The 22544-nt window shown below is 41.0% G+C and overlaps 1 protein-coding gene across 6 annotated transcripts in view; it reads right to left on the minus strand.

The window, feature by feature from the left end:
- The window catches only part of LOC138934579 (serine/threonine-protein phosphatase 4 regulatory subunit 1), a 127198-nt gene that overhangs the window by 6380 nt on the left and 98274 nt on the right, over positions 1–22544 (minus strand). For all 6 annotated transcript variants that reach the window (XM_070298497.1, XM_070298496.1, XM_070298498.1 and 3 more), the window contains 3 exons: positions 6310–6422; positions 843–985; positions 607–753 (listed from right to left, as the gene is read on the minus strand). In XM_070298497.1, coding sequence (XP_070154598.1) covers positions 607–753; positions 843–985; positions 6310–6422 — 403 coding nt within the window. The remainder of the gene's footprint in view (positions 1–606; positions 754–842; positions 986–6309; positions 6423–22544) is intronic.

Below are 22544 nucleotides of genomic sequence, written 5' to 3' on the forward strand. Positions count from 1 at the left end.
GTACATTGATAGTCTGGACGAACGAACGCCGCATGAAAGACAAGATAGTGAGACGCGATTGCGTGAGAACATCTCACTACCCATGTCTTTCAAGAGGAATCCGTAGATACGGAGAGGGCCGTTTCGTTTGCTCGATATGTAAACGAAGAAATACGACGCGCCGCGTATGTATTTCTAATCGCGAGCGCGAAAGAGATTTTTTGTCAAAATTTTTTCCACGCATTTCAAGTAACGAAAATTCCACATAAGACGGATTGTAAGCGAGACAAAAAATTATCCTTATACAATTAATATTTACTTGAGAATATTGATTTATATAAATGTGGAAAATAAAAATCTCTCAGGAAAAGGAGAAAAAGATTTTTCTCCAAGTATAACATTTATTTATTTATTTAAAAAAAAAAAAAAAATGCTAATATTTTTTTCATTCGTTTTTTAGCATCATAATATTATCGTTCTTGACAAGCAAGGCGTATTTTCAAAATAACGCTTCAAGCAAAAGTACACATCTCACTTACACAACCTTCTTCGTGTCCTTATCTATTGACAATAAAGCGGAAGATAAAATGAAAAAAAAAGGAGAATAATAAAGCGCGGGAAACTTACGGAGATGTTTGCGTTACGAAGATGCTCGTCAGCCGATATATAGGACAAATCTTCTATCGTGGGACAGATTTCGTGCTCGATTGTATCATTGTCGAGAAGACCCCGCTTCACGATCGTCATAAGCGCGTTCTGAGCCATTTGTCGTACCTGCGGAGCAAAAACATTTCATGATGTTTACATCATCGTGATATGTATATTTCGTTCTAAGAAATGTATTCAAAATAAGAAACACTTGCCTGGTTGTCCGGATCACTCAGGTACTTTATTATAATACCGAGCAAATGATTGCGCAGAACATCCCCAAAGAGATCCGGCGCCTCGAGACAGATGATTGCCACATTCGGAATTTGCTCCACTAAATCCGACCGAACCAAAGCATCTGTGAACATATGTAAATGGTGCACTTTGGTAGGTTGTTCCGAAATTTGAACATAAATTTCGCGCCATTTTTTTTTCGCCCGGTTTAATCTCAAGGATATAGAAGATTCGCCAAAGGAAAAACTTAAGATTGAATTTAACCATCGATTTAACAATCGATTGCGAATAAATTCGCCATGATATTCATTTAATTTTTATCTGAATAATTTGTTTTCCCAATAATCAATGTTATTTTCTTTTAAAGAAATAGTAGAAAAACATTATAGGTATGTAAATATGTTTATTTTAATTAGTAATCAAGATTTTATATTGTTTATATATCTTATATGAAACTGATGTAGCGATAGTTAATAATCATATTAATTTTGGAATTAGTAAATTTTTAAGGAGCATGAAAGAGAAAATATTATCAAATCTGCTGAAGCACAAGAAGATATAGTCGTTGTCCGAATATATAAAATAAAAATCTATTCTCTAAATATATTACCTAGACGCCATATTATTATAATAACAGTGTACTAAATGACGATTATACCCCTAGAAACTCAGCAAAGTCACACACACATACATACACAATATAAAATAAAGTCTCACGAGAAGAGAACCGTATCACTGTTCTCGCATGGCGTAGGTATTACTAAGGGTGGGTTCGTCGAGCGAAAGGCAGCTTCCCGAATAGGAAAATCCGCGCTGGAGGGGATGATGCTGAAAGCGGGAGAGCCGGGGCCTTACGATAGGACTGCGAAGCAGGAAATTCGGCCGCGTGGAAGGGACTGGGGTGACGTGCGTACGCGAGAGGGAGGCGAGGGAGGCGAGGGAGGGTGAGACGAAAAACGCGCGCGCTTTTTTTCGTAGGGCCCATCGCTTCGTTTCAACGTTCCCGGGCTCCTTTTTCTGTTTCCCGCTCGCCTTTCCACCACAGAGCCCCATCCCCTTGTCCGTTTTGTTGATCTTTCCTCTCGTGCCCACGAAAAGGGACCTCGGCTCGCAAACCCCTCTCTCTCTCTCTCTCTTGCTCTCTCCGTTGCCCTTTGCATGGTCGCACGCATCGTCCATTAATCAGCGTCGAAGCCCTATTTTCCCTTCCCGCCTATTTCGTCCCGCGCGCGTATTTTTGCCCAATCCCGCCAAAAATATCCCGCTGCGATACCTCGAGGGTTCGGCACCATCTTAACGCGCGTTCCTCTATTCTCTGAGAGGATGTCCTTTCGGGCACATATTTGAATTTCCTCACAATTTTAACTTGTTTATTAGTACACTTTTTATGTTATAACTCCTCGTTAAACCGATTACGTATTTTTATCACATTTTAGATATATTAATTCTTTCTATGATATTATTGTTTATAAATTTAAAAAAAAAAACTATTTCTATTTCCTTATTTACGTCACAAAGATAAAAAGATTGTACATAATAAATTTACATTTATGTAATTGAAAATTTTTAATAACCGTCACGTAAGTAAAAAATTACACAATCGCGTCTTCTCGCGAAAATGCAGCGGTGAAAAGCTCGAGCTCACCGAGATTTTAAAACAGTTTCAAATCCCCCTAGTTTCAAACTGAGGGCAATGCTCCTGTTAAAAATCGGGGGCAAGGGGGAGGAGGTTCGACTTTCCTTCGCGACTGGAACGCGACGTCGTATCACGCGTATTCCAAAAATACGCAAATGCCGAGGATGGTGTCGCGTGCCCCGGGTCGTGAACCGGTGTTGCTGCATCGCGATCCCTTCTTCCGCGTGTCCCCCTAAGGAAAAACACTCGACGGTGGCACGTGTTACGGACAAGATGTTCCGCGGATCGCCCCTAAAAATAGCCGGCTACTAGGACGACATCGTCGTCTTTGGGGTGCTTCAGCATCGGGATGCACCCGGACAGTCCTCCTATTTCTTGTGTTTCATGATTTCTGGACGCGCGCCGTATATTCAGAATGTCCCATCGAATACTCCTTCAGCCATACCTTCTACGTTAAACTCGAAACTAATTTTTGCGGAAATATTGTAGGAGGAAGAATTATATTTTTTGCAAATTATAATTTTTAATTTTTAATTTATTGAATACTTTTATGATTAAATGTGTTAAATTATTTTCTGTTATATAATACTATATTTTTGCTATATAATTATAACAAAAACTTTCTCGATGCTTAAAAATTCGTCTAATTTTCATAATATTCATGTATTATTATTAGAGAATCAAATATAATTTATGACAACTTTCGAGCAACATGAAACTTACAATATTTGGTTCGATCAATTCGAACCTTTCCGTGAAATCGATTTTTATTTTATATCATTTCTTTTTTAATTTTTATATATAAAATAAAGATATATATCTAGCTTTTATTACACACGTTCCTGATGCGAGATAACGCGTTTTCATTTGTGTGTGTGTGTGTGTTTTTTTTCAAACTCAATAATTATCGGCAATTAATTTTAACTTATTGGGTGCGACGTTGTTATTCATGACAACCGTAAGAAATAGAAAAGCTAAACCTTTTTCTCGCTGAACGTTCAAGAATATATTTAACGCATTTTTATATATAAGAAACCCCTTGAAAAAAAGAGAGACCTGAATCGAGACCCGGTCAAAATCTTCGGGAAAAAAATGCATTGGCGCGCTATACTTTCTGCGTTTCTTGAAAGCAATTTCAGGTAAAAGGAATGTTTTTCGTCGACGTTTTTTCAAAAGGTCTCGACGTATATCGAGATATCCATCGATGAAACTCTTCAAGGCGACCGTTACGGTCTTCTTCATAACGACGGAAAACTGGAGAGCCTCGTGTAAACGATTTTTCTTTTCTTCTATCCATAATCTTCTTACTCCGGAATTCATCTTTCGAAAGTCGCGATATTTTAGTTTATTCAATGTTTAACTTCTCATTGAAAATTACAAGTGACAAAATAGCTATTGATATAGATAAGTTGATATATTATCTCATTAAATACAATATATATTTTTTTAATAATATTAATTTTTTTTTAATTTGAAAAAATTAATAAAATCGTCTCCGATTTAATTGTGATTCATCCCGGATTACGAGAAATATATTTTATAAAATTCTAGTTTTCTCTCTCCGAGATACCGAAGTTTATTTAGATTTTTATTCAGCAGCGAAAGATATTAATACCGATCTCTCGATCGAAAACTTTGCCATCTCGGAATTTTATAATCAATAAGTTTTTTGCAGTTTATATTTTACTTCGAAAAGAACTGTGTTTGCTATAAAACTACAATAACATTTCATTCCTCGAATTAATTTTTCATGTGGCGCGATAAATCCACAGATATAAAATAAGTTAATTCTATTTCCAATTGAAATTTCTTGTTTTATTCATTCGAAACTTATTTTTAATTTATTTTCGTTTAAAACTTAATTTTATTAAATTTTGCCAAAATTTTGTCACTTAATAAATCTATCGTATATAATGAACTTCCTATAAATGACCGGTTTATTTGTTATTGTTTTTACCATTTCGATATAGATTCTCGCTAAAATCCGCAATCAACAGTAGCTTTTCTGCGAGATTATCGGAATTTTTACCGTGTAATGAAATAATGCGTATACCGGCTCGCTGGACCCGCCACAGCGTTTCAGCTGTCAAAAAGTGCCATGCGTCAAAATCCCTTACAAGGGATGCGTCCGTGGATCCTGGTACCAGCATGCGCCGGCTTTCACGCAAGATTCCTCGTAGCCAGAGATGGCGATGTTTAAATTAAGAACGAAGAGAATGAGTTTACGTCTGAGATCGGGGACTGTGCCCTCTCTTGTATAAATATCGCGGCGGCTTAATGTCGTATTCCCAAATGCACGGGTAACTTCCGGCACCCACGACGCGTGCCATACCGGAAGCGAGGGCGTCTCTCGTCGTTGCCTCTAACGATGGAGCTTACTTTTCGCCGCGCGCACCATCTTGCTCCCTCACTCACGCTCGAGACCCCAACGAAAAGGACTCGCCCCCTCGAGAAGCAACCCCGATGCAGTTGGTTGCTGATATTTATACGTTTCCTGTGGCGACGCGTTACTTAAGCGACCCCCATTTAAGAAGATGCGCTTAATTTTGTGGCGAAACATAAGACGTTATTTCGATATAAGAAGAATTATGCGCGATAAGCGCATTAAGATAACGTATATGTAGTTGACTATATACCTGCATTCTTTAAAATATTTCTTAGAAATTTACTGACAGTTGATAAAACGTTTATATAATCCGATTTCTTGTGAAACGCATATTATTTTTATAAAAAAACAACATTTTAGAACAGCAAATTTAAGATGTTATATTATCTTTTTATACGTTCTGTTAAATCTCGGTCAAGAACTCGCTGATATTGTTAATATCAACGTAAAAGAGACCTGCTCAAAGAAAATCCAATTTCCAGCAAAGTGGATGGTGCTATTTTGATAAAAACGGGAATTACGTAAGGACAAGCTTCAAAACATGCATTCAGTAGCTATGCTTGCAGTTTTTATCAAATATTGATTACAGGTTAAAAACGAACGGAGTAAAAGTTTAATTTTATATATTTTTATTAGAAAATGTTCAATGGCCTTGATTATATCGATGCGAGAGAGAAATTTAAAAGATTTTTTTGCATACAATCAATAACGTTATAAACATCAATGGAAATCCATATTTGCCTGACATCGCGATTAAAAGATATTAAAACGATATTATTCTTTCCATTTCGATAATATATATGCAGCTTAAAATTGTTCTCCATAAGAATTCCGTATTTTATGATCGCGATATTTCTAATAAATAAATTATATCAATTATAAATAAATATGTAATTCACATAATGGGGGAGATACACATCTATGCAAAATGCAAACGGTAAGCAAAATCTTATCTCTCTTGTTAAGCTCGTTAAAATTAAAGTGGAAAAGCATAAAAATCATAAAAATCAAGCAACCAATCACATTTATAACATGCGTGAATGGTGCGAAGGATTTGGCTCAGAAATGAACGTGTTTCCAATCCTTTCACATGAGGCATTTTCAAAGGTGCAAAAAAAAAAAAAAATGCGATAATCAATCTTATTTGCGACATCATTGCTCTTCATTGAGTGACGTGACACTTATAAAAAAATTGAAGAAAAAAGAAGTGACAGATAAAAGCTCTCTTCACATTCGCAGCTTTGCATACAAGTAGTATCGTGAAATTGCTGATACGTTTCAAGGAATATATTATTGCAAAAGATATGTCAAAGGAATTTACAACGCTACCACAATTTTAAACGATGCACAGACAATTTAAAGATGTGCGTTTCAAAGTGTAAAAATTAAGCTGTGATGAATAATGGCGGTCGAGATCGTGACTTACCATTATCGTCGATGATGAGCTGTACATGCTGCATAACATCCTCGACGACCAATGTTAGTTTATTGTTGACCGCCGCGCGAAACATTTCCACCAATATACGACCCACCATTTGCCTGCAACACAGAAAATAAAGACAAATACATTAGACTACGCGTTACTTTACGCATATCATCTGTTGATTCGGGCGTGTCGAGATATAAAATTATAGCTCAATTGATTTAAATTAATAAAAAAATAGAAAAAAATCTTTCATTAACGCAACGCTTTTGACAGATAAATATATAACAATAAATTTAATAGAATTAACCGTGCAAAGAACCATCATTCGAGCAGCTATTGAAGTAATCGTGTGTAACGCTCGTTAATTTTCCAATATAGATATCTATTCTAATAATTATTGAGCCTTATATTCGTGCGTAAGGAATTTAATTTAGTTAGAATTAATATAAATTATCGCAATGAGAAGAAGCGATGCATCCAGCTAGTAACTTTGTCCGTGCTGTTGCTAACAGCAACCTAACCAAATCTGATAGGATTTTCTAATAAATTAATTTGCGATAATATGGAGATTCGTATTGTTTTTGATATATATTTAGATATAATATATTATATAATTTTTAAATATATTTTTCCAAGCATCCATTATTTCGTTCTCATTTTTATATACAATTATTTTATATAATATTGTTCCCACAATCAAAATTATTTGTTGTTTCTTATAATTAATATCGTCTTATTCGTTAACTTGTTAATTAGCGCTTTTATTGTACATTTTAGAAAATGCTGTGGTTAGTCTTGGAAAAATATTCAAGAACAGTTCGTCTTCATTTTAACAATCAAGTAAAGAAATATGTTCAATATTAAATTGTTAAAAAGAAGATGAAGATAATAAAGTTCGCATCTTTATTTCTGTTATCTCATCTGCCCCTTAAATGTTCCTAATTTAAAAATTCAAAGAACTCGATTCGATAATTAAGTATAATAAATATAAGTACGGTTTAATCAGCATCTCTTCAGCAACTTCAAGCCCGAAGAAAGAAGATAAAGGAGTCTGATGAAGATACCGAGACAAGATACTATGAAGCAACATGTGTTCACCTTAACGATCCGAGTGCGCATACGGTGTACCCAGCGTTAAAGCGCTAAGAGGAAAATATAAGAGCAAACGCCGTGGATTTCGCACACACATACAAAGAAGGCGGCAGATTATCTTCATCAATTATTCATACTCGCCGTTCGCGCCGTATCTCGGCGCATTCGGCTCCCTGAAATTCCAACGAACTCGAATAAGTTCGATAATTAAATATATAAACCGAGTTAGGCTTTGGAGACGACCGTCCCTCGAAACTTCGTGCCGCGAAGAAAGAAGAAATAGAAGGAGAAGAAAACGGAATATCGAGGCAAACAAGCACCATCAGGACGAGTAGGACAAGGAAGACGAGACGATGACGTTCCGCGGGCAGCGCACCATTCTCATCGCGGGCCATGAAGGCGGCGGCGGCCGCCTTCTTCGACGAGTGGAATCGAAGACGAAGAGCAGGAAGTGGAAGACGAAGTATCGCCGCCGCTGTAGGTCGATCACGTCGCTACTATGTTCCCACCACCCTAAAGCCCATCCGTGCTCCCCCGTCCGGCGCAACCTTTCCCCTTCCCCCTCTGCGGACACGGGGCGAACTCCCCTCTCGTAGCGATGAAGCGCGGAAAGCGCGCGAGTGGGATCGAGCGGCGGAGGAGACGGCGGAAGGGATAGATGACGGGTGGTGGAGGCGACACCAACGGAACATCGCCGACGGTGCCCCACCAGGAACCCGACGGCGCGCTTGCGAGTGGGGCAAAAGTGTTCTCCAAAGCAGTTGGAGAACGCGGGACGAGACGGTACCGCCTGTGAACGCCTACCATGCTGGCGCAAATATGGCCGCCGACCGCTACAGCGGCAACGAAGACGACGAAGACGAAGAGAAGTCGTCCCTGCAGAATTTTCGGGAGCAAGCAAGCGCGCGCGCGCTCGCTTCGCGAGTTTCTTCGAGCAAGTCTCTCTCTCTCTCTCTCTCTCTCTCTCTCTCTCTCTCTCTCTCTCTCTCTCTCTCTGGTTCGGCACACAATATGTTTGAGCGAAACGCTCGCCTGCCACCCTCCAAGCGTTCCTTTTATCCACCTGTGTCGATGACTTGGGTTGTTTTCGCCCGGATCTATAGATATCCGCTGGCCCAAAATTGAAGTACACGGTGCTGACACTTCCCTAACGGCCTACCACGCGCATGATCGCTGTAGTTCGCGAAGATCGATAAAGAACACGGCGTTTTCTTCCTCCCCCTCTAGCGAGCGACATGTATATATGTATATGTATATATATATATATATATATATATATATATATATATATACATATACAAATATACAATGTGTGTGTATATATATATATATATATGTATAAGGAAGGGATGATTTTAGGTACCACTACGGCCGACATGGCCTCTCTGCGGTATCATAATATCGATAGATTATATACCCCGCAGGATTGCAAGGTCGAAAGGAACTTGGACAGATCGATAATGCGGGCTTGTAAATCGAGAATCGCCGATTCGTTAGACTGCACAGAAGGAAAGCCGAAAAGAAAATAATTTTTTTTATTTTATTCTTGCTATTTGATCAACGAGAAAATAATAAAACTTTCAATATCAAGGAACCATTTTAATTATCGTTTAATGCATTAATTCATTCTCAATAATCGAAACAAATGAAAATTATTTTTTTATGCAATCAAGATGAAAATAGAGTAAGAGAATTTCTTTCGATCAATTTCAATATCTCCCCCGATACCAAGTAAATTAAAAATAAATTTAAGAAACTCTGTGGCAGTATCTTCAGTTTGTAATTAGATGTATCAGAAATATTTGCAGGAAAAGGAGAAGTTGCGTAATTTTGACGTGCCAAAAAGATCTTATATAGTTGTATATATAATTTAAAATAATCTGTTTTTCTTTTTTTTTATGATTTTTTTTTTTTTTTAAACAACCAGAAGCAGTCGACCTTCTTCCGATAAAAATGCAATAAGATAAAAGAAAGCCATTTATATTTTTTTGTGTAACGATTGTTGTTTAAGAATGAAAAAATTGTAAAAGGCATTTTAATACTAATTATAAATATTAATTTACTTTGCTAATAAAAATGTCAGGCTATCGCAAAACTAATCAATACAAAAATTTTATAATCCAACATCATGAAAGCTTTTAAATGTATGTGCTTGAAAAAATGAGAATAGAATTAAAAATTGATAAAAATTTAGATTTTTTTTTCAAATTAAACTTATAATACATATAAAAATTACGGCATTAAAAAAATTATTTAAATAAAGCTTCGTAAATCGAGACAAAACCAATAGTGTTTATGAATCTTGACATCAGATTTTATCCTATAGATTCATCTAGATTCCTTCACCGTGCGTTTTTTCATCGTCACACTATTCAAAAATCCATTATTTTATTCAGATAAATGCAGTGAAAAAAAAAACAACAAAGTAAAATCGAGGAAGGATGCCTGAGGAAAAGAATTTTCTAATAAAACTAATAAACATATAAATGTGTGTCATTTGTGCATAACAAAGATGAAATACAAGAGTCAACTTTAATTAAATCGCAAAGAATCGAAAAAAATAAACAGCCCTTAAAGAGAAGAATTTTCGATAATATTAAACTTGACAGAGTGAAATACCATCGGTTGTGCGGTCATTTTGTCAATTTTCTGTAGAAACCGAAATCGAGAAAGAATTCAGGAAGAAACGGTATTGTATTCCTACGGAATGGAAATCCAGGAAATAAAGAAGAGGAAGAAGGGAGCTAGAGATCCCTCGTTTGAGTGATTGAGAGACACTATTCACAATCGATGGGAAGAAAAGGGATCAGAACGTGTTACTGGCTACGCATCAAATGTTGTAGAAGAAAGCGAGTGAACGACAGAGGATCTAAAGAAAAGAGCAAGGACAGACGCGCGCGCGGGGCTCTTTTTTATTACAGTGAACAAATATTTCGGTGGCCGGCGCGATGACCGCCCTCCTGGGCTCTCCTTAGTCTCTGCCGACACCTGTCCTAGCACGTACCCTCCTGAAAACATTCCGCAGGTTTAAGCCTTGTATACAGCCCGATAAGATCGCGCTGTCTTTGAATTCCCCGCTAGTAGAAAGCTGAGCAGGTGCAGCCCGTAGCGCGTGGAAGAATTTTTCTTTTTCGACGACAGAAGAGAGATAACGATCGACGACAATAAAATCCATTAATTAATTGCGAGGGAACTCTGATCTCTAATTAGGGTGCAATCGCGCTCCTTGATCGATTGATTTGTTATCACATGACAATTACAATGGGAGATGGATGCTAAAATGTCGATATAGTCTTTTCATAAAATTCTTATCGATAAGATTTTCTTATCGAAGAAATTTGGTTTTATTGGAAGTTAGATGAGAAAAATTGTTTCGTGTTCAACACTCTTCTATTTGTGACGTCATAGATTTTTCTTTTTTTAATATAGATAAAAATTAAATTTTAATCATTTTTGTATTTTAATTTAATATAAATTTCTCTTAATATATTAATCTTTTCCATCGATTTAATCCACGTTCAAGATTTCAGGCGAAGCAAGGAGCGATTGAGAGAGCGAGAGATTAGACTCGCCGACTTTCGCTCCAATTTTTTCCGCGCGAGATTTTGACACCCCGGGAAAGATAGAGATCGAATCGGTATGTCGTGGGTATCGAACGAGAAATACTACCGCGAAACTGCGCCGCGCAAACTTGCTCCGATGGACATCTCCAGGTCGATCGGATGGACATGCGATTCGCGGGCGACCAGTTTTGCGGAGTCGTTCAACAACGCGCGGCTTTCCGTCTCTTCCTCTCATCCGCGCGAAGACGCCACGCGAGAAGATGAGGAAGAAGAAGAACACGGAGGAAGGAGAGAAAAAGAAAGAGAGAGAGAGAGAGAGAGAGAGAAAAGAGTCTGGTAGCCAGAGTCTCCGCGCTACGAAGGGGTTATGGAGGAGAAGGAATGTTGTTGTTGTGCCGGGAAGCGTTTCCACCGACAGAGAGTGGTGGGGAAGGGAGAGGGGGGAAGGGAGAGGGAGGAAGGCGGGGTGCGACGATATGACCGGCGGCGTGGAAGAACCCGACGCAAGGAGAGAGATAGAAAAAGAAGGGAGAGAGAGAGAGAGAGGAAGAAGGATGCAGAATGAGAAGAGAGGAAAGGAAGGAGAACCGGTGGAATGAGATCAGGGGGAGAGGGAAGGCGAAGGGGGTGGCGACGCGCTGGAGGGGAGGCGAAGTCAATGCACCGCGGGGGAATGCAACGCCAGGCAATACACGGGGCCCTACGTCACACGGAGAGTGCATATTCTACTTCTCACTTTATATACCGACCGCAGCGTTCTCTCTCTCCTTCTGGTTCGGGGCTACTATAGGCACGCACAAACACATTTATATACGCGTTCGACATTGTTGTTTCGATCCGTTCGAATTCGTCGATGCGCGAAGTTATTGTATGCAACGCATCGGTGGCACTGCATTGTCGATCTGGTCTTTAGGATTCGCGATCGAAAATATGTTTCGTGAAAAAGAAACATTGACCTACATATATTTGATAATTACATCGTGTTAAATATTTGTCAATTTTCCGATAATTTGTATTGTTTTTCGTAGCATTTAGCAGAGTATTTTTTTTCCCCCTCCCCCGTCTGTAATGGGTATTGTTTTATCCTTGCGATGATAGAATTACGAAACTGCGTTTTTGGATAATCTAATTTATATAATTTCCATTTTTTGCGATTGATGTATTTGGTATATTAATAGTTACTAATGTATATGTAGGATAAGCAATTATATTCGAAATTAATGTGGCGCGAATTATTTAATAAATTTGATTTTAAATCGAAGATTAAAACTGTTTTTCGTGTTTGTGAATTTTTCATTGTTTCAAATGTATCGCAATAAATTTATCCATTTTATAAATTTACAACTTTATTTAAATGACATTCAGATAAAAGTTTATACAAAATTGCTGTATTGCGAATGATTATTCGCGATACATTTATAGAAGACAACAGCTTTAGAGCTCGAAAATTTTGTATAAACTTTTACTTTTAAAGATTTTCTTAGCAATATATCATTATTAATTTTCTTGCACAATCATACGTCTATTTTTGCATCAACCATCTATCTTATTTTAAATCTTGCAAATCCTTCATATGCATGTTTATCGTATCACACACACATATATTATAAATTAAAAATTTAATTTAAATCTCGGGTTTGGAGTATAATATTGACATTATTAAATTTGCTAAATGAATATGTTTGATATTTATTTCAAATATTTAATCAGATATTAAATAAGGTTGATTACTGTCACGCGGATAAATTGCAAATGATTCTTTAAAATTAAAAAGTAGTAAGTGTATGTATATCGAGTCTTAAAACTCCCTTTTTCACGGTCATTATACCGATTTAAGAGCTTATCGTCCATCGAATTCCTTCTCTTTCTAGGTCATCTTCACTACTAATATCACTGTCACTCCTCATTAAAGTAGTATCAATGTATTTGCAAATGGAGCATTGCGATAAAGCTTTGAATATCTCGACGTATCGCACGTGGCGCCTCGATACAGCTGCGTTTATCGCAACTTATGGTTGAGGAGTATCGAAATATTCTTGAATATCAAGGAATTCTCACGAATAATCACGCCGGCGTGTGGTCCTCTTCGCTGGTTCGGTCACTCGGCCGTTCGCGTTGGCCTCCTTCTCTCACGCGTGCATTCGCTCTCTGACACGCATTCTTTTATAAGTAGATACGCACGCAAAGAGATACAGGAGGAGAGAAAGAAAATACCGTGCGAGCGAGCGAAAATATGCTACTACATTATTCGCGTATATATAAACGTAGAGATACTAGATTCCGCGTATATACATATACGTGCGTATATTTGCGTGTGTTGTAAGCGTGAGGGAACATCAGCGTCGTCGTCGTCTTCGTCGTCGTCCGAGTGGGAGGGGAGCCAGCGTGAGTAGCGTGTGTACGCGCAGCCGGCGGGCGCATGCGCGTAGCGGCGAGCGAGAGGTGCACTGAATGAAATCTCCCACCACTATCTCCGCCAGAGACGTCGCCGCCACAAACGCACACACGTACTCGGGGATCGGAGTATCGGATAAGCGACGAGTGCGTCGCGTCGCGTCGCGTCGCGTCAAGGGCGCGGTTACACGATGCGGCGCAGAAACGCGTCTCTATGCAAACTGGAAATTCACAGATCGAGATGATCGAAAAGGCGGATTTTTTTTTCACATTTAATTAGACATCGTCAATCTTTAACCGATTACTTTTGTCTAAATTAATCATGTATATTTTAAAAGCAATCTAAATAAATGCCAAAGCATGGATTGAAATAAATTATAAAAACAAAACAAAACAAAATTTATAAGAACGAGCGTTAAAAACAATTATATCGTAATATAATTTAAAATATTTATAAAAGATCCTTAAAGCTAATCAAGATAAAAAATTATATCCAATTTACAAAACGGTATTTACATTTTTTTATATAATAAAAGCCTCAGTTTTTTAATAATTTAAATGATAGAATATATCCTTTCTCTTACATTTTTATTTATCGCAAAAATACAGTTTGAGATGTATCGATCTATCGACCAGTCTGCTTCGCGAAGGTAAATCTTTCGTTCGCAATACGACACAATACCGGATGCCCGAGATCGTTGTTCTCGTTACGGCCACCGTCGCCATCACCGTCGTCGTCATTGTCGACCTCGATCCGTGTTACGAAAGCAAATTAGAAATTTACTCGACGCGGAAGAATCGTTACCGGAATCGTTATTGCACACTACGATTCCTTCGATGTCAAGAAAGTATGCGATTCTCATTGAAAAATAAATAGAATCTAATATAAACTATTCTTGACGTATACGAAATTTGATCTGATATATTCAATTAAATATTAATAACTGGTCAAAAATATAATAATGAAACAATTCATATAATAATAATTTATAAGCGTTTTCGTTTTAAAGATATTTCAGTTAATTCACGAATATTAAATGTTAAAAATACAACTTGCTATTTGAATCGCAAGATAGTTAGAATTCTCGCGACAGATTGTTTACCGCGTCACGGACAAGCTGTAAACAGAAAAAAAAAAGAAACAAAAAAAAAGATCTAAGATTTGGCACGATCGTTACGAGACGACGCGCGACGACATATGCCGCGGCCGCGTGTGCAGCTGCTATGTCATCCGTATGGGGTTTGGGTCGGTGGGTGATATGTTTCGTGCGTCGTGCACGGCTGGTACACACGCGGGATTCAGCGTAGGTATTGATTTGTGGAACGCACGCACCCCCTTCGACGCTCTCTCGCCCCGCCGCGCCGCGCGGCCGCATCGTTTTCCTTCTCTCTTTTTCTTTCGCACGCATAGCGCGCATGTTTTACGCGTGCACACACGCGCTATGGCGCATCGTGTACACCCTCCCCTTCCGTCGCCCCTCGCATCCTGCGTACGTGTGCGTGCATGCGTGCGTGCGTGCGTGTGTAACATTGGTCTCTTTTCATCCTAGTTACGGACGGCGGTTCGGAGACCGCCTCCCCCCTCCCCCTTTCTTCTCTCCCTTCGTGCGCATCCCGTCGGCCATACGCGGGGTGACTGCATCCTTTGGGTGGGTCAGGGCCAAAGAGACAGACGAGAATAGAGCGGGGATGTGCGAGACGAGGTCGAAAGGGAGGAGGAGGGGGGAGAGAGAAAGGGGAAGAGAGTTTGTCAAATCTCTACCGAGGTCTCTGCACCCTGTGATTTCGCGTCAGCTGGCTCAGCCAGATTCTTATTACGGTTCATGTTGTATTCGCGCGACGCGCAATTTAAAAATTCGCCAAAATTTTTGAGCTACGCATAATGTATCGATCGAATTGATAAAGCTCATTTGATTTTTATCTCCGTATAGAAAATTGTAAGTGATAATCTTTCTGAAAGTTCAGATTAAAGAATAGAGATTGTTTATTAATAATTTAATTAAAAGATATACACGCTTGAATATATTTTATGCAATTAATGGGAAGATCTGAGAAATTATACATATCATTTAAAAGAGTATGAAATGGGAGCAAGTCCTTATATATTCTTAATATCAAGTTTTTTTTTGTTTTTGTTTAATACCAACAGATAAGATGTAGAAAAATATATTTTTCAATATTTATAACATTTCAAAATTCTACAAATTTTTGAACCAGATCTACCAAAATTGTAACTTAAATTTTTATTCAATAAATATAAATCGATAAAGATTTTATTCTGATAAAAGAAAAAAAAAATATGTATGAAAGAACATATAATAATTTTATGAATCTTTCTCTTTAATTGCTGAAGACGAAAAATTTCTTTAAAATGAAGATCGTCCTCACCCAAGGCATCACATCGACAAGACCATCAGGAATGTCGATCGACAATCGATATTGCTCGGGTCGCGTTCCCATGAACGGGAGTTATCCCAGGACCGGGGCGTAAAAGGAAGTGCGATCGAAGGACACGGCAAAGAAGGCCAATGGAGAGTAGCCTCATCTCGGATGAGAAAAAAAGAGAGAGACAAAGGGGGAGAGAGAGAGAGAGAGAGAGAGAGAGAGAGAGAGAGAAAGCGAGCGGCGAGAGGGCGCGAGAACGCGCGTCGCGATGTACGACCCGGTATGTATCCCCGGCAACGACAACATACTTCTTCTTCTGCGTACCGATCCGCACACGTGTGCGTGCATACGTACGTGCGTATCGTGAGAGCGTGGAGGAGAAAGAAGAGACGCGCACCAGTACACGGTGGTAGAGAAACGTTCCCGGGAGTGGCGGCGGCGGCAGAAGGATGTAAAGGATGCGAGAGTGGCCCGCGGAGGCGGAGTAGCCGACCGGAGAAAAAAAGAAACAAAAGACCTTACGAAGGAGAGACGGAACGAGAGAGAGTAAGGGAGAAGGAACAGGGAGAGGCAAACGGCCGAAGTAAACAAGTGGAAGCGGTGGAACGGGGACGAGCATCGGTCAGCGCGGTGCATTTGGTGCATTCCTGCAGTCTGCGCCGCGGGGTCCGAGAGACCGAGGAGAGAGGAAGAGAGATAGCGAAAGCGGAGGGAACGGACGCGGGAGGATGAGGAGGGAGTAGCGGTATCCGAGAGGGCAGGAAAGCGAAGGGAGCGAGACCGAGACAGAGAGAGAAGAGAAGAGAAGAGAAGAGAAGAGAAGAGAAAGAGCTCCGCAACGCGGCACGCCACTTTGGACCGACGGACGTAAACCGCATTCCCGGCCGTGACCTTCGCTAGGACATCGCCACTGCCCCCACCCCCAACGCCCGCGCTCCCTCCCTGCTCCCTCATCGTCATCCCCGTTCAGCGTCGTTCGTAGCCCTCCGTTTCTCTCTCGCCCTTCCAGCGTCGCGCACTCTTCGAATGTTCCTTACTCTCTCTCCCTCTTTCTATCTCTTGTATAACTACGACGATGCCGATCCACGCAGCATCGTCGTAGAAGTCGCTCCTTCTTCGACCACTTCGCATCTTATCTTTCTCTCTTCTCGTACCCTTTACGGTCATACTCGCGAGTACGCGAAAGAGCATGCGCTTACAAGCTGATGAAATCCTATTTTTTGGCCATCTAAGCGCCTGCCCTTTTGTTAAAAAAATATTTATAAGAAATATTATAAGAAAACAATCAGAGAGAAAAATTTTTTCTGTCATAATATTATCACGATTTTTGTTTCTTTTTGTAAGATTAATAACGTTTAAAATATTCGAATATCGATTGCAAAAAAAATAACTAGTTATTATATCATCTTCAATCGGAAATTATAGATATCGTAACTTCTTATCATCAAATTGAGTCATATACATTACATCAAGACTTACGACATGACAAACGAGTCGATTTCCTATTATTAGAGTATATCTACCGATTTCTGACTGTAAATTTGACGACGTGCGTGAAGATAATTGCGTCTGAAAATAATCGCCGATTTCGAGAACTTCGTACACTTATTGTTCGGCGCTCGTTAACTCCTAATCTCGCCGATTAGGCCCGCTTCGGCAGCCATCAATTAGCGACGAAATCTAATAACTCGAAGACCCAAGGGCGGTCATGATTCCATGCGATGATTCAGAGAGTCAAGCGAATTTCGGAGAACGCGCGAACGGGTCACGAATCACGTGTCACGAGCAGAGCCTCCACGCGATTGATACCGACGAGCATCAAGCACGGCTTCGCTGAAGAGAGAAACAGGAACGTAGAGCCGTTTTAATTTTCTGACATAGGCCGAGAGGCCAAAGACTTTTCGAGACCGAAGGAGAAGCGTGAGGAAAAAGAAAAAAAATGCGTACGTACGGAGGGTAAATGGATGGATGGCAAGGGTGGGAAGGAGGGGGTAACGAGAGCCCAGGGGCCAACCGGGGCTCGGCCCTAAAGAATTTCAAAGCATGCCCTCTCTCCTCGCTCTTCCTCTAATTTACGAGCGGTTGCCCTGAATTCGTGCAAATATTTGTCGACGATCCGACTAACGGGTGTACGCACAAGAAGGAGAAATGTCAGAAATTGGAAAGGAGAAGTAGAGTGAAGAGTAGACGATGAACGGAAGGGGGGAGGGGGGGGGAACACAAGATAAAGATGTCACGAAGAGTCATTTATAGTTTATAGAAATATTTTCCTTCGCGTCGTTTCTTCCGCGCAAACCGTGTGTGTGTATACCTGATGCAGTCTCTCCCCTCCCCCCAACCCAAATAGCGAGTTCGAGTTCCAAAAGGCTCCTTTTTGAAGGAAGCCGGCGTCTAGCCGAAAGCACCTACTACAGACGGTATTCGTCCGCGAGGGCCGAGAACAGAGAGAGAGAGAGAGAGAGAGAGAGAGAGAGAGAAGGCGAGAGAGGAGAGCATGTTGAATACCTGGAAGTCGTGTTAACACGCGCTGCTGGACGGTACAAGTCCGCTCCAATTAGCATCTTCTTTTTCTTCATCGATCTCTCTCCCCCCCCCACCCGTCTTTTCACGCGCCTCCTCGTCTCTCAGCGGTATTCTTCTCGGCGTCCGACCGAGAGAAGCGAGCACCTGTTGAACGGTCCCTCCCGAGGCAGTTATCGCAGAAAAGTATTGATTCGCGATGCCGAAGATGCCGCAGGATTTTCGAAGAATCGAGCGAGATGAGAGAGAGAGAGAGAGAGAGAGAGAGAGAGAGGCAAAAAAATGCCAAATATAACGCGCGAGATAAAGAGAATGATTTTGTAAGAATCATTAGAATTTATATTATGAGAGAAAATATTATCTGTAATATACACAGACAGGCGCGCGCGCGCCAAATTTATCATAGAAACGATTTGAGTGAATTAATTTTTGACAGATACGCAAAAGTTCTATCGATCACAACAAATGCGTTAACCTGTCGTTAAATAAATGCCTGTACGCGACAAAATGATGATTTACGGTTGGTAAAATACCATCAGTTACGAGAGTCGGTCACGTTGATACGTCTATCTTAGCAGCAAGTTCAAAGAGTCAAGTGTAGGCATTAGTGATTCATAGCTCCAATGACGCAAAATACTGTACCAATGCACTTTATAAATTATTAAGCGACTGAGAACAGTGCGATAATACAACTCTAATCGCACAATCGCTACCTTTTGAGAATATCCAACGATTTCTTTTTCACTGCAATTTTTTTTTTTCAACACCTCATCACACAAAAGCATTAATTATTCTCCATTAACAAGAGGAATAGAGCGCTAGATATCAATTCGTATATATAAATTGAATTAAAAATTGGCATCAATGCTGCAACAAGTTTTAATCCGATTACCTTGATAATCTGCATTCATGACACCGATTAAAAGAAGAAGAAAAAATAATTAGCATAAATTTACGTCGCGAGATCACGGTCAACTCTAACATTCAGCTCGTACGCTCCTGGATGGAACGCGGCGGCATTTTAATAATTCGGGAGAGATATGAATGGGAGAAGTGTAGGAATGGCGTGGCGTGTTGTTTACCGTCTAGCAGGAACGAAGAAGTATCCGCGTGCATGCCGACAGAAAAACGACGGGGGGAGAAAGAATGAGAACGTAGAAAGGTACGACGCGAGAAGAACAGAGAGAGAGAGAGAGAGAGAGAGAGAGAGAGAGAGAGAGAGAGAGAGAGAAGAGAAGAGAAGAGAGGGGCGGGTAGGAGAGGAGGTTGCTGCAGGGACGGATTTAGTCGGGAGTTGGGAGAGCATGTGCGAGGAGCACAGGCATAGAGGATCTGGTACGAGAGACTGTGGGGGCCCCCAGGATTCGAAGAAAGAAGAAACACATAGAGTCAACGACCCAACGAGAGGAGCAGAGAGTCGTCGTCATCGTCGTCGCGGTATTAAGTCGCGCTCGGGACTTTATTGCACACGCTTCTCGCTCTTCGGCTTTCCTCTACTATTACCGCGATGTAGCCGTTGGCGGTTACGCGCGATTAACGAGAGGTCTTTTGATTCGATTAATCGGACATCGCGCGCCGCGCGAGACAATAAGCCGCGGACGTTCGTTGTGTAAACAAGGATCGATTGCAAAATAATGTAATAATACAACTTGCGTTCTAACGATTTAATAAAATCTTAACCGTCAAATTTGACCTCGTTATTTCGAGGTCGAAAATTACGAAGTAAAATATATCGTCAAACAGCTGCTTGTTTTATCGTTAAAAAAAAAAAAAAAAAAAAAAATTCGAAATCTAATTTATAATTTCGTCAAGATCGAAGGAATTGAAATTATATGCGAGAGTATTGCGATCGTCTAACGCGCGTAGGTCAATATGAATTTTTTTTTTTCGCGCGCGCTGACCGACACGGCGCGACGACGAGCATGCGACTATTTCCTGTCACATTCCTCGCCCTCGGATTCCAACGCGCGGGCTTCCATCGAGAGTCGTATGAATGACCGTCGCGGCGACGCGGATACACGGTCGTCGATCTCCTGACGTCATATCGGCGGCGACAGCGGCGCGAAGCGGTCGTGTTACGACCGTGCGACCGTTATGTGACCGATTGGCACACGACAACTACCGACAGAAAAATGTGTCCAATATGTGTGCACCTGTAGCTGCGTATTTGTCGCGTCGCGAGTAGCTGTCGTATTAGTCGTAGCAGTCTCAGTCTCCCATCCGCCTCTCGGGTCGTTCGATTTTGTAGAACAATGTCTCGAGAGATATTCGTCGAATCTCTCCTCCGTCACGCGTCGCAGCAACCTTCTTCGACACCTTTTTCGATATCTGCGAAACGCTTTCTCACGCGAGACTTTATTAGATATTTTCAGACGGCATTTTTTTCAAACATAACTTTTCAAAAAAAATGTTTAAGAAATTATATAAAAATCTTTAGACAAATATTAAATACATTTTAATATATCAAGTCTTTCTGTAACAAATAATAATGCGCGAGAATTAATATAAATACATTTTGTAGGAATCAATTTTCAGGGGGAAAAAAAAAAAAAAAAAAAATTATCAGTGTATCGAAAAGGGTTTGGCTGCGGTTGCATATAAAGAGCAAAAACATCTCGCGCCCCGATCTATCTCTTTCCTTATCTCCGACGACGACGTGCGCTCGCGCGTTACGGCCCATACGAGTCAATTATGTGCGCGCTCGGCCGAATTAACGATACGGAGGGAGAAAGAGAGAGAGAGATAGAGAGGAAGAATAAGATGCGCGTCAAAAGACGTATCGCGACGCGAACGTGGGATAAGCCCAAGGAACGAGCGCTGTCCGGGATAATTCTGAATCGGCGCGATTAAAAGCCCGGGCGCGCGGTTTCGGCGAGCGAGATTGATATGGAGATTAAAGAGAAATAGAGAGAGAAAGAAAGAAAGAGAGAGAGAGAGAGAGAGAGAGACAAACTCTCCATCAGCGAGACGAAGAGAAACACAGGAGAGAGAGAGAGAGAGAGAGAGAGAGAGAGAGAGAGAGAGAGAGAGGAGGGAAGGAGGAAAGGGTAAAAGGGGTCTCCGAGGGGTTATGGGATATGAGAGAACGAGACACAGAGAGAGGAGAGGAAGGGGAACGGGGGGAGAGGGTCAGTAGCTCCGCGTTCTCATGCATTCCGCTCTGTCATGGCGGCCATAGGCCGGCTCAGACGCTCCTCGTCCGTCCTCGTCGTGTGCACATGCATACACCGGAGGCACCGGCCTCGTTGCCCTCGCTGAAAAAGGAGCGACCGAGGAAGAAGACGGAGAGGAAACGACGTTCTCCTGTGCGCGTACGCGCGCGCACGTACGTGTGCGTACGCGATGTTTATTGAGTATTCGGGGACCGCGGTCCCCCTAAGAACACCGTGCTTTGTGGATCATTCGCGCAACGCGTCTCCTCATCGCGACGGATTCTTACGCGCGTTTGACAGTTCGCATCGGTATCGGGGTACCTTCGGTATCCCGATAAGGGTCCACGCTAAAATTATCGTCGATACCGAAAAATATCCTTTATCCTTTATTAAATACTTTTACATCGCTATCATATGATATCCGTAATATCGGGACCTTCGTAATAACGATGCATTCTACAACATCGATGCGTGAACAAATGGATATAAGTAACGCTTAATTTTTTACGAAATGTAACGATTTATTATTAGAAAGCACAATAGGACGAAATATGATAAAGAGCGGGAGGGAAAAAATAGAATTCGCCGCGCGATAAGTTATGGTACTTGCGAGCGAGAGAGCGACAATGGTGGCGCGCGAAAGAGAGAAAGAAAGGGAAGGAGATCTCTGGGAGATGGGGGGGGGAGAGAGAGAGAGAGAGAGAGAGAGAGAGAGAGAGAGAGAGAGAGAGAGCACGAGACGGGGGTGAGACGAGGAAAGAGGGAAGAAGGGGGGCAGGGGTAGGGGGAGGGGAGCGAGGAGCGCCCACTGCGCTAAACGCTCCGCGGCGAAGGCGCCCGCTCTCACGCTTGCCTCGGGCCCCGGGGGCCCTTCTGTACGACGACGTAAACAAGGCACGGGACCGTGGCCCCGAAACGATACGTGCGCGCACCTATATAACGCGGTCTCCTTTATTCTCCCGCGTTTGGTAATTCAGCCGGTAAATGAGCGGGTTTCGCGAGAGGGTACATATTGTGCAATTGCATTCCCACACATATATATATATATATATATATAAAAGTAATCGCTCAAAAAGATACCTTATTCGTGCGAGATTAATTTTATTTTACCCGCGACGAAACCGTCGAG

Source organism: Polyergus mexicanus, unplaced genomic scaffold (genome assembly GCF_030449975.1).
Source record: "Polyergus mexicanus isolate NDT 795.1 unplaced genomic scaffold, iyPolMexi1.0 SCAF_7, whole genome shotgun sequence".
Lineage (NCBI taxonomy): Eukaryota > Metazoa > Arthropoda > Insecta > Hymenoptera > Formicidae > Polyergus > Polyergus mexicanus.